At 36.0% G+C, this 12,583-nt stretch overlaps 1 protein-coding gene across 1 annotated transcript; it reads left to right on the top strand.

Moving 5' to 3' along the window:
• Nucleotides 1-4,048: 4,048 nt before the first annotated feature.
• On the top strand, nucleotides 4,049-5,359 carry LOC124435942. The gene has a single exon (XM_046985874.1). It carries the CDS (start codon nucleotides 4,049-4,051, stop codon nucleotides 5,357-5,359), a length of 1,311 nt encoding a protein of 436 aa, XP_046841830.1.
• Nucleotides 5,360-12,583: the final 7,224 nt, after the last annotated feature.

Genomic DNA, 12,583 nt, shown 5'->3' with positions numbered 1-12,583 from the left:
GTAGGATTTTGGACTATTTAGTTCTGTTACTTCTTCACTACAATAGAAATGCACGCGTAGCCATTTACTTAAAACGACTTTATATCACAATATTACATGTAATACTTTTAAACCGTAATTGTGATATATACTCTATAAAAGTTTTTGAATTTTTTAGATTTTTTCAATACTGTTCGGCAAGCCGCGAACCTCACCCCCAGCGCTTGCCTATTAAATTCGGTCACCGCACGCCACTGATCATAAGATGCTGAACGTCGAACGTTTTCCGCCATAGACAGATCACAGAACAGGAAAATAAAGATGACTAAATAAAGTATTTCATAAATTCGTGAATCCCATACATCAGAATGCGCGGAATACATTTTATTGACGCTTCGTAACGCATTTCTAAAAATTAGAACTAACGCTTTAAGCGTTTTAGAATTGGTGAAATGGGTGAATGTTTACAGCATAATTAAAGTGCATCACTTTCTCGTACGCTTACATCTGTTTACATGCAATATCCTACTAAAAATAAAGCAAATATGTTTAGAAATCATCACAAGATGAATCAAAGAAAGAAATAAAATTTGAAAATTGCATTATATCGACAATGGCCTTGGAGAAATAAAGTCGATGGCCAGAGACAAATTAAAACAAAACTTTACATTTATTCAACCAAACTGATGATGTAGTTATGCTTCTAATTTACTCGATGCAAAACTAATTGCTTCATCCGAACTACATACTGTTGATGTACAATAAAATTTACAAAGCAGCACTAAACTTTAGCCAAGCTACGCCAATAAATAAAACAAACTAAATGCAACATGGTTTTCACGTGCGATCGAAAAAAACACTGAATGAAAAGTCTCTATTTTCTTAGCTTCGTGGAAATTGATGTAATATTATTTCCTATAGTGTAAGTGAGTTACTTACAAATGTTAAAAAGGGATAATATTTGGATAATCAACACGGAGTTTTTCTCACAATCTTCTGATAGTTTGCTAAAACCATTAGTTAATTTTGTGATTTTACTATTTTCTTTATTTAAAATAGTAATTTTATTTAGTTTCCTGTTCACATTCTGATAGAAATTTAAACAATGCGTTGAAATCAACAGGCGAAAAAGAAACATCAATTACAGAGATTTCTATTTTTGTACCTGGCATAAAATCAAATTTCTTGCAAGCTGACCTCATAAGATCTTTGTCCTGTAACTCGTACAAGCACTTCATGCCAAGAAAACCAAGCGATTTATCGCCCTCATTAGAATATGAATAGGAGACCCACGTTTCGAATCTGCAAACGTGAATACAGGTAAAATATAAACTGGTCGTCTTGTTGGAGGATGTTACAAGTTTGGGATTATATTTGCATGTAAAAACACTTAAATCTAATAGAAATGCATGTATTCAATAAGTTAGCGTAGAGTTCTCGTAAATTTCTCTGCTGTTACCATAAATCTTTAGGCAAGCAGAATACTACATGCCAATAAGTCTTTTAGAGATGTAATACAACACGTAGCAAAGAGATTGTTTATTGAATAGGATTATAATAAAACACCGTTTTTCTTTGACATCTTAATTTTTCACAAATTTCACATTTGTCTGTGTTTTGGAATTCCTTTCAAGAAATGGAAATTTCTGTCAAATTTCCATGCGTCTTGCAAAAATGTACGAACATTGTGATGCTATCGCATTCCTAGAACTTATTATGAGACCTCCAAAAGGAAATTCTTAAATTTCACACACATGTATTAAACTTTCGTTTTTTTAGTATTAGAGCTGTTTTCATGTAAATCAATAACATATAAGAAAGTTTAAGATCATCAACTTTAGTCTTCGCGTTTAAGAAAAGCGCAGTTTGTTAACTATAACAGGCAGTCTTGCAGAAAACAAGAAAGTATTATATTATGTCAAGAAAACTTTAGTAAAACCTAACCATAAAAATAAGGCATAGACGATAATAAAGAATGATAGATCATTTTGGAATACGCAATCACATACAACAATCAAAATTTTCAGTTAATACATTTCTTCTACTGTTGTGGTTTCTTTGCCCGCTCTCTTTATGTCTCTGACTAAACCAGCAACAAACTATATCACCGAATGCCATTTAGGATCTGAAACATGATAATCCAAAAATTTTCCAACGTTTTGCCAATCGTCAACAATACACCAAGCAGCAAGAAACTCTTGAAGCGTCAAATGTGGAAACCGTAAAAAGAAAGTCGTTTGTGTGGTATCTTAAGAAAAATTCCACAATTTGTTAGTTTGTAATAGTCACCCTTACTTCTTTCTTCAATTCCCGTCTTTGCAATGTCTTTTAATTTATCTATAGATTCTGTATTTCCTTCCTCTGTTTTGCAAAGAGGATGGTGATTCCATAATAAGATTTTTATTGCTCTATTGTACAAATCAGTCACAGTCTTTGGAATATCGTCAGTCTTACTTTCCTTCAAGGTCAGACAAGCAATGTAACTGTTAAAAGTTATGTAACAAATGTTGCGTAGTTCAAAAGAACTATAAATGTGATCACAAATCTTTTGTGCTAAATTCTTGTCTTCACCACAAAACTTGTTGACATATTGCTTAATCTAATCCTCAAAAAAGCCTAAGATCTCCACAGTCCTGTTAAACTCCCAAAGTTTAATTGCATGTTCGGCAGTTGGTCGTGATGTTATAAGAACTGTGGCACCAAGCAGCAGTTTGCCTTCAACCAGCATACATATCCATGTAAACGCTGGCATTATTGCTTTTGGATGGAGTGAGCCATCAGTTTCAAGACATTCACTGTGCAAATATAATTCATCAAGACCGTCAATGATAAAGACAGTCCTTTCTGGATTCGACATAATAAACCTGTAAATTTGTGAAAAATGTTCATCAGAAAATCCATGGCAATCACGCAACAAATTTTCCAGATTTATGTCATCCTTTTCAATTTCGCGACATCGCATTAAAAGAAGCACTTTATCATACCAAAATTCATCTGCCTTTTTTTTCCATTCAAACATAAGTTTATTTGTCAACAAAGTTTTACCCATTCCAGGCCTTGCAATGACTAAGATGGAACGTGGATACAATTGATTTTGTTTATTCTTGTGCCTTAAAAATTTCTGTAGCATTGATTTTATGCCTTTCAAAAGTTTCGGCTACATGCATCATAACATGTAGCCAATAAACCATATTTTTCAAAGAGTTTAAACCAATTTCTTCGTATGATTCAAACACTTTGTAACAGTTTTTGACTTTGTCCAACCATTCGCGATTTTTTTTCCATTTTTCTAACATGTATTCGGTACAAAATTCTTTTTCTGGTATGAAACAACTGTTTTTGCCAGCCCTAAACATTACGTAGCTCAAATGTTGTCAGTATTATCACAATGACATGAACGAATGCAATAATTTGGAACAATCTTTCAATTTTATCACCGTTAGAATTGTCACAATCAAGGAAAACGACTTTTTGTGAGATAGGAATATTTTCATTTAAAGAGAGCTTGCCTTTCAGTTTAGGATGCCAAGCACATGCGTAATCGACGGGAAACTTCACTGGGAATAATTTGGCAGTGCAACTAAACAATATGATAAGGCAGAAAAACAAATATGCAACGTAAATGAAAAACGTAGGAAAACGGTTTGTCACATCACCAGACGGTGCATCACTACCAGCAGTATTAGACTTGTCCTTCTTACTATTGAAGTGAAAAAAATTTCGGGGCTATCTCGATATTTACGGTGCCGTAGTAATGAATTACCGACATTGTTAACATGATACAATGTAACATAAAGTATTTCATTTGTTAAAGTTAATGTTAACTCAGTTCATTGGAAATAGATCAGTGGACACGTGACAATCGAACGATTTTACATACATCCTGTATATATGTATATATATATATATTGTTGTTCTTTGTAGAAAGAGGTTATTGTGAAATCAATATTAATCTTAGAGTAAACTTCATAATCTAACAGGTTATGGGCCCAGTAATAGCCCTGGAATACCCCAGTAATAGCCCAGAAATAGCTTAGTAATAGTGCAGAAATAGTACAAGACCGTATTTATGGATAGTCAAACAATTAAGTGGCTTGTGTCCGATGGAACAGCCGAGAACTATCCGGCATGGAGCACAAAGTTTACTGCATACATGCAAACGAAAGGTTTGTACAAAGCTCTCATTGGGAGAGAAGTCATACCCCAAGAAGTTACACCGTTAACAGTCGTCGCTACAAGTGAGCAAAGAGCCGAATGGGAAACAAAAGTACGAGAGAGAAATCAACAAATTGATGAAATTAAAGAAAGAAACAACACGGTATTGTGTCATATTGCATTAGCTCTTGACAACAACAGCCTTTTATACATACGACATGACTGCAATTCGCCAGATGGTGTCGGAGACGGAGCAAAAGCGTGGCGTCTACTGCAACAAAGATTTTCTAACGTAGAAAAACCAACTGTAGTAAGTTTAGTTCGACAAATATCTCGATTACAATTAGGTGAAAGTGAAAAGTTATCCGAATACTTTATACGTTCACAAGAATTAATGTCTCGACTCACCGAAGACGGAGAAAATATATCAGAAACATTATTTAATGTTCTAGTCATTAATGGACTTCCAGAAAAATTTGAACACTTCGTGGTTCAAGAAAGTTTTAATCCAGCAGCTAACTTCTCAGAACTGAGAACTCGACTACAGAGTTATGAGGATAGTCGGATTCAAAGAAATCAAGGAGAAGATAGTGCAATAGCAATGCACTCTGGAAATTCATCAGGCAAAAACAAAGCCCCAATCAAGCAAAAAGGAACTTGTTATGTTTGTGGACTCCCTGGTCATTTTGCCAAGCAATGTAGTAAAAGAAGTTCAGCTTTCTGTTCAAAGTGCAAGAAAAAGGGACATCTATCAAGAGCATGTAGGAGTCAGAGTAAAATCGAAGAACCTTCAACAAGAGGACCAAATTCATTCTCGTCATACTCTCAATGCATGAATAGTGGCACTGGAATAAATAGTGACAGTAGAAGATTGAATTATATCATCATTGATACTGGTTGCACAGATCACATCATTACTAAAAAGGAACTATTCAACAACTTAAAACCATGCAATACTAAAAATTTTAAGGATCCAAAGGGAAAATTAACACCTATCGAAGGTATTGGTGACGTACCAGTAAAGCTTCTATTGAAAAATGGAGAAGAAGTAGAGATGGTAGTGCAAAATATCCTTTATGGGCCAAATTATGAAGTAAACCTACTCTCTGTCAACCGAGCTGTCAAATTTGGACATAACTTCGTATTCAAAGAGAGTGAAGCAAATTTGATGTTAAATCATGGTCCAGGAATTGCCCTAAACAAAACGCAGGTTTATTTTATCTAGAGATCATATTCCAAAGATCCAGTTCCTGTAATTCCATTACAAGCAACCAGAATAAAAGAGAAATGAAAGGAGATTTTCAACTGTGGCATCAACGCCTCGAACATTTGAACAAAGATGATGACAAACGCATTGTTAACTGCGAAGACAAATTAAAGAAAGTGTGTGAAGCATGCGCACTTGGAAAGCAATCATGCAAATCTGTACCTAAAGAAGCTCACAATAAGTCCCAGAAACCACGCGAACTGGTATACACAGATATTCTTGGTCCATTTGAAGTGCCTAGCCTCAGTGGATGCAGATATGCAATTACCTTTGTGGACGAATACTCGAAGTATGTATTCATGAGCAAGAAAGCACAAGCATTCGAAAAATTTAAAGAGTACGTAGCAAAATCAGGATTACCTCGAAAATTGAGAAGCGATAACGGAGCAGAGTATACATTGAAGCAATTCAAAGCTTACTGCATAGAATCAAAAATAAAGCAGGAATTTACGGTACCCGAAACCCCGCAACAAAATGGAGTTGACGAACGCTATAATCGAACTCTAGTTGAAATGGGACGATGTCTATTAATCCAAGCACAGTTACCAAAACGTTATTGGGTAAGAGCCTTATCCACAGCATCTCATATCAGAAATCTCACCGTTACTGCCAACAGCGAACAAGGTAAAAGTCCTTTCGTGCTTTTCACCGAAAAAACGCCAAGATTAAATCATTTACGCACTTTTGGCTGCACAGCATACGTCATAAAAAGAAGATCAACCTAAAGAAATTGGATTCAAGATCTGTGAAAGCAAAATTTATTGGTTACGAGGACAAATGCACGGCTTACATTATGCAAGAATTTGAATCAATGAAAGTCATCAAAGCACGCAATGTTGTCTTCAAAGAAAGTGAAATTCAACCTTTTTCAGCAAAAGATACCATAAATCCAGAACAACCAAATCTTATGAGCCCCAACATGGATTTCGACGATGATCGTTCGAAAGATGAGAAAACAAAGGAACCGATTCAAGATGAAGTGGGGGAAAATAATGCACCGATACCCGCTGTTCAACATCAGCAAGACGATGAAGAAAATCCAGAGGAAGAAATCTCGCTTCCTAGAGAAAGCAGAAATCAGCGGCCACCAAAAAGGTATGGATTATACTATACGTTCAACACAACTAATGAAGAAAGTGTGCAAGAACCCAAGTCTTATTATGAAGCAATTAATACACCGCACGCTGAAAACTGGAGAAAAGCGATGAAAGCAGAATATGATTCACTAATAGACAATAACACATGGACAATAGTGAACGAACCAGAGAATGTGCAAGTTTTACCAGGAAAATGGGTATATAAAGTAAAGTATGGAGCAGATGGTCAAATCGACAAATATAAAGCAAGATAGTAGCCAAGGTTTATGCTCAAGTCGAAGGCTTAGACATTTTCGATACTTACGCTCCAACATTTAAACCCGAAACTTTTCGAATCCTGCTCGCAGTGACAGCACAAAAAGGTCTACATATTGGCCAGATGGATGTTAAATCAGCATACCTTCAGTCCAACATAGAAGAAGAAATTTATCTAGAACAACCAGAAGGTTTTACCAAGAAAGCAAAATCTGGACGAAAGCAAGTTTGCAAGCTAAACAAATCAATCTATGGATTGAAACAAGCGGCAAAGAATTGGTATGAAGCATTGGCTAATCTACTTATTAAAGAAAAATTCAAACGTAGCTGCAACGATTATTGTTTATTTGTGGGAAAAGAAGAAGATGGAACATCTTCATACGTATTAGTTTGGGTAGACGATATTATAGTAGCTGGTACGATTGAAAAAGCAGTTAATCATATCAAAGCAATGTTGAGCAAAAATTTCAAGATGGACGACCGTGGCACACTGAACTTAGGAATGCGATTTCTACGATCTCACGACAAGATTACCGTTGACCAAAAGAAATACATCGAATCTGTTCTTCAACAATTCAATATGAGTGATTGTTAAACAGCAGCAACGCCTGGAGAAGTAAATCTGAAGCTAATCAAAAGCAACGACGATCAGAAGTTAGTCGATGCGAAGTTATACAGAAGTTTAGTTGGTTCATTACTATTTATTGGTAAACAAACCCGTCCAGGTATCCTTCACATTGTTAATCAGTTATCAAGATTCCTAGATAAACCAGACATTTCACATTGGAAAGCAGCAAAGCACGTATTAAGATATCTTAAAGGAACTATCGATTTACAATTAACATTCTTCAAGAATTCCAATCTCGATATCGTTGGTGATTCAGACGTAGATTGGAGTGGTGATCTCAATGATCGCAAATCAACTACAGGATATTACTTCAAATTTGAAGGGAACGGAGGTGCAATCAGCTGGGAAGTGATGAAACAGGCAACTGTAGCACTTTCGTCAACCGAAGCCGAATACCAAGCTATGGCGTCAGCTGTACAAAAAGCAATATACCTACGAGCACTAATGAAAGATTTACGTTATCCAATGAAGAAACCAACCAACATTGGAGAAGATAACCAATCTTGTATAAAGATGTGTCATAATCCCGTAATGCATAAACGATCAAAGCACATCGATACGAAACTACATTTCATTCGAGAAAGAGTACAAAGCAAGGAAATAAAGATCAGTTACGTTCCAACCGAAGAAATGACAGCAGATATTCTTACAAAGTCATTATCTCGAGTCAAAGTAGAAAAACATCGAGCAACACTTTTAGGGATTTAGTTAAATACATAGCAGACTCATCATGAGCAAGCTGAGTCTGAGTGGGGGTGTTAACATGATACAATATAACATAAAGTATTTCATTTGTTAAAGTTAATGTTAATTCAGTTCATTAGAAATAGATCAGTGGACACGTGACAATCGAACGATTTTACATACATCCTGTATATATATATATATTGTTGTTCTTAGTAGAAAGAGATTATTGTGAAATCAATATTAATCTTAAAGTAAAGTTCATAATCTAACAGACATTGTGTTTACCTAACGGTGAAGTCGTTTTGTAAACACCTGGAAGAGATTCATCAAATCTTTGAATTCGACATTTTACCAAGAGTCCATAAATATTTCTAAGAACTAGGACACCGCCAAAGTTTATCAAAATAAATAGAACGGACGAAATACTAAATGTCTTCTTGTACTGCCTCCAACAATCTGATTCGATATACTGCACGAGGGCTGCTTCTTTCGTCTTTGATATTACATCATTATAGCAATGAAATGAAGTAGCTCCATGCCAATATATTGAAAGACTAAAACAAATGGCTCCAAATACTGTAAATAACCAAAGCAGTACTTTTCCACGGGAGTTGAAGCTATTCTTAGGAATAACGTCAAGGCACTTTTCCAACTTTGTATCCTGTAAACAATAAGTATTAAGTATCTCGGCTAACTTTTCATGATAGAGCCATACAGCTATAAAAACAACTTGTAACTGTAAATTTTTCGCTTTAAAATTTGAGTTAGACTAAGATCTAGGGCATATGCACTACACTGTTTTGACTACTGGATAAAGCCATTTTTTATGATCGCTCAAGACCTAAGTTGTGACTAAATTATCTAGAAGCGTGAAGAAAAGGGCAATCGTTATCTGCTTATATCATTTCATACTGATGTGTTGTAATGCAACGATACGCCGTTGGCTTTGATTAAATATAATTACTGAGCATGATGAGTGTTTTGAGGAAAGTTGGGCTTGTGCAGGACGTCTCAAAAAACGGAATACAATACATGGGATTTATACATGTATAATGCATAAATTAAACAGCACATTGATAAAACCAAATTAGTTTCATGCATTAATTGACAGGCAATTTATGGTCTCCTATAAAAATGGAATAAGGCCACTCTTAATTTTGTGAACGCAAACGTATTTAAGGCCCGTTTCAAACGTTGAACTTTACATGTGCCGAATGCATTAAGAACAAAAGATAATGAGATAAACTTCCTCATAACCATAACCATAAAAATAACCATAAAAATTGGTTACCTCAGATGCATTTAACCACTTTAACCAATATTTTTATGGTTGCCTTAACAAGCAGTTAAATTGAATCGTAAAATTAAATTTTTAAGTCAAAGAGATGAAAAAGTTATCTGAACAGTTAGTTGAACAGTTATTTGATAATAATGAGAATGTAGATTTCTTATTAAGATCAAATTTTGATCTTAATACAAAACGTGCTATCTCATTATTCAATCTCTTCCATATGTAATTATGTATACATTACCAAAATATCGACGATCTGACCGTAGGTCTGTATAAGCACCTTCGTTTGCTTTTTATATGCCCTTCGTGTTAAATCCACAGACATTTAACTAAGAGCACTGTAGTGTATTGTATGTTTATAGGAAGTTTATTCTTTGGGTGAATTGGTCAGAATTAAATCAATACTCGGCACGCTCGGTTTAGGAGCGACGCTTGCGTATACGTCTGCGATATCGTGAAAATTCAAGTCCATTACACCAAACTGACTAACGCATTGTGTCAAACTAAGGAAACATGCATACCATTCTGGTTACTCACCGTTAGGGTTATGAAATCAGAGAAAGAATAATTTTTTGTTGTGAAAAGTTGCTGTAAAATTTTCACATACAATCATATGTAAACATTAACTTTAATACATTCGCACTATTCGTCGCGTATTCTTGGTATTCGTCAAATGTTATCACTGTGGAAAGATCGGTCATATTCGACGATTTTGTAAGGGTTATTCCAAGGAAAAGGAAAAGGAAAGAAAGCATGACAAACAAGGCAATCAGAAAACTTGGAAAGGTAAATCTCGTCAAACTTAGAGTTTGGGTCTGGTTGTGCATAGTCTTGCTGTTGGGAACGGGAATATTCCTGGTGGGACATGGATAGTCGACTCAGGGGCTACCAGCCACATGTGCAATAACAAACATCTATTAGAAGACTTTCAAAGTATAGAAGATCATGTGCATGTAATGCTTGGAGATGGAAAAATCCTAAGTGGAATCGGAATTGGTACTGTAACCTTAAACACAAATCTTCAAAATGGAAAGATACAAGAATGTAAATTGCATAATGTACTGTATGTACCTCAACTCAGCTACAATTTGATAAGTGTTGCAAAAGTCACTGATGCGGGAAATGCTATCAATTTTGATCATACGACATGTAAGATTTTTCGCAAAGATGGAACAGTGATTGGTATTGCAAAGAAAGCTGGAAGTTTGTTTGTATTGGATTGCAAGTGCACGTTTGAACAGGTAAAAGTCATGAATGAAGAAATTGGAACATCTGATGAGATGCTGTGGCATCGACGTCTTGGTCATCTTGGAGGTCACAGATTGAGACAAATGGTGAATGAAAATTTAGTGAAAGGATTAACTTCTGACATCAAGAAGAATCTAGAATTCTGTGATGAATGTGCAAAACGAAAGCTTCATCGTAATTCGTTTCCTCGTGGTGAAGCAAACAGAGCATCTGATCCTCTTGGTCTAGTGCACAGTGACGTCTGTGGGAAATTAAATGTAAAATCCTATGGTGGTGCAGAATATTTCTTGACGTTTACTGATGATAAAACTCGATATGTTTGGATTTATCCTTTGAAACAGAAAAGTGAAGTATCCAGCAAGTTTCAGGAATGGAAAGCTTCTGTCGAAAAAGCAAGTGGGTTTAAACTTAAAACCTTAAGAAGCGACAACGGCTGCGAATTCACGTCGAATGAATTCAAGAGCTACCTAAAATCAGAAGTAATCAAGCAAGAGCTCACCATACCAAAAACACCGGAGCAAAATGGTGTAGCTGAACGTCTTAACTGAACGCTGATGGAGTCTTTTCGTACCATGTTGATACAAGCAAAGCTGCCGCAAAGATTTTGGGTTGAAGCACTTACTGCAGCCGTGTATGTACATAATAGAAGCCCCACGAAAAGTTTTATTGAAGATGACACCATTTGAAGCTTGGTCAGGTGCGAAACCAGACGTCAGTCATTTAAGAACATTTGGTTGTGTTGCCTATGTTCATGTACCGAAGGACGAGAGAAGAAAGCTGGATTCAAAAGCTAAGAAGTGTGTTCTGCTGGGATATGGTGCAGAAACTAAAGGTTATCGTTTGTTTGATCCAGATTGTTCTAGAGTCATTTTTAGTCGTGACGTCAAATTTAGTGAAAAGCAGTATGGATTTGAGAAGGAGCCTGAAACAAACGAGAGTCCACCGCGACGTGTGATCTTACAGCTTTCTGATGATGACGAGAACAATGACGATGGTGAAAACAACGAAGTTAATGACGTACCACTGGTTCTCCCGGTAAGACAACGACGCCCACCGGACCGTTACGGAGAATGGGTTACCATTGTCTACGAAAATAATGCAGAACCAAAAAACTTTGGTGATGCACTTGCTGACCAAAATGTCGATAAGTGGAAAAGGGCTATGCAGGAAGAGATTGACTCGCTCAATGAATATGAATATGATGTTTGGGAACTGACAAAACTACCTGAAGAACGTAAGGCAGTTGGATGCAAATGGGTCTACAAGATCAAACGCAATTCAAATGGCGATGCTGAAAGATTCAAAGCTCGATTAGAGGCGCAAGGCTATACACAAAAATATGGAGAAGACTACGACGAAACGTTTTCTCCAGTAGTGCGATTCGAATCAATTAGAAGTGTAATTGCCTTATAAGTCCAGAGAAAATTGCAGTTGCATCAAATGGATATCACAGCAGCATTCCTGAACGGAGAGTTAAATGAAGACGTGTATATGAAGCAACCGCAAGGTTTTGAAGACACCAATAGAAAGGACTACGTGTACAAGCTAAAGAAGAGCTTGTATGGGCTCAAACAATCGTCTAGATGCTGGAATTCTGTTCTGCATGAACACTTGAAGTCTATGGGATTTTGTCCCTTGTATCTACATCAGAGATGACAAGGGAGACATATTTATTATTGCAGTTCATGTTGATGATTTAATTATGGCTGGCTCGACCAAAGAAAAGATTGCAGAGGTCAAAAATAAGATCGCATCTAAGTTTAAAGCAAAAGACATGAGTCCACTAAGCTATATCCTTGGATTGCAAGTCATCCAGAAGAATGTAAGCGTTTGGTTGGGACAAACTACCTACACTAAAACCATTTTAAACAAGTTTGGAATGGAGAATTGCAAACAAGTAGGAACACCTGTTGAATCGTGTTCGAAGCTTATGAAATGCACAGAGGACAGTGAGATGTTTGATAAACACAAATATC

This window comes from Xenia sp. Carnegie-2017, unplaced genomic scaffold (genome assembly GCF_021976095.1).
Source record: "Xenia sp. Carnegie-2017 unplaced genomic scaffold, XeniaSp_v1 HiC_scaffold_16, whole genome shotgun sequence".
NCBI classification, from domain to species: Eukaryota; Metazoa; Cnidaria; class Anthozoa; order Malacalcyonacea; family Xeniidae; genus Xenia; species Xenia sp. Carnegie-2017.
Note: the sequence above shows the minus strand (reverse complement) of the source record. Positions and strands in the feature narration are given on the sequence as shown.

Coding starts and splice junctions, on each gene's coding strand:
- LOC124435942 (XM_046985874.1), top strand. CDS start 4,049: ATGGATAGTCAAACAATTAAGTGGCTTGTGTCCGATGGAACAGCCGAG.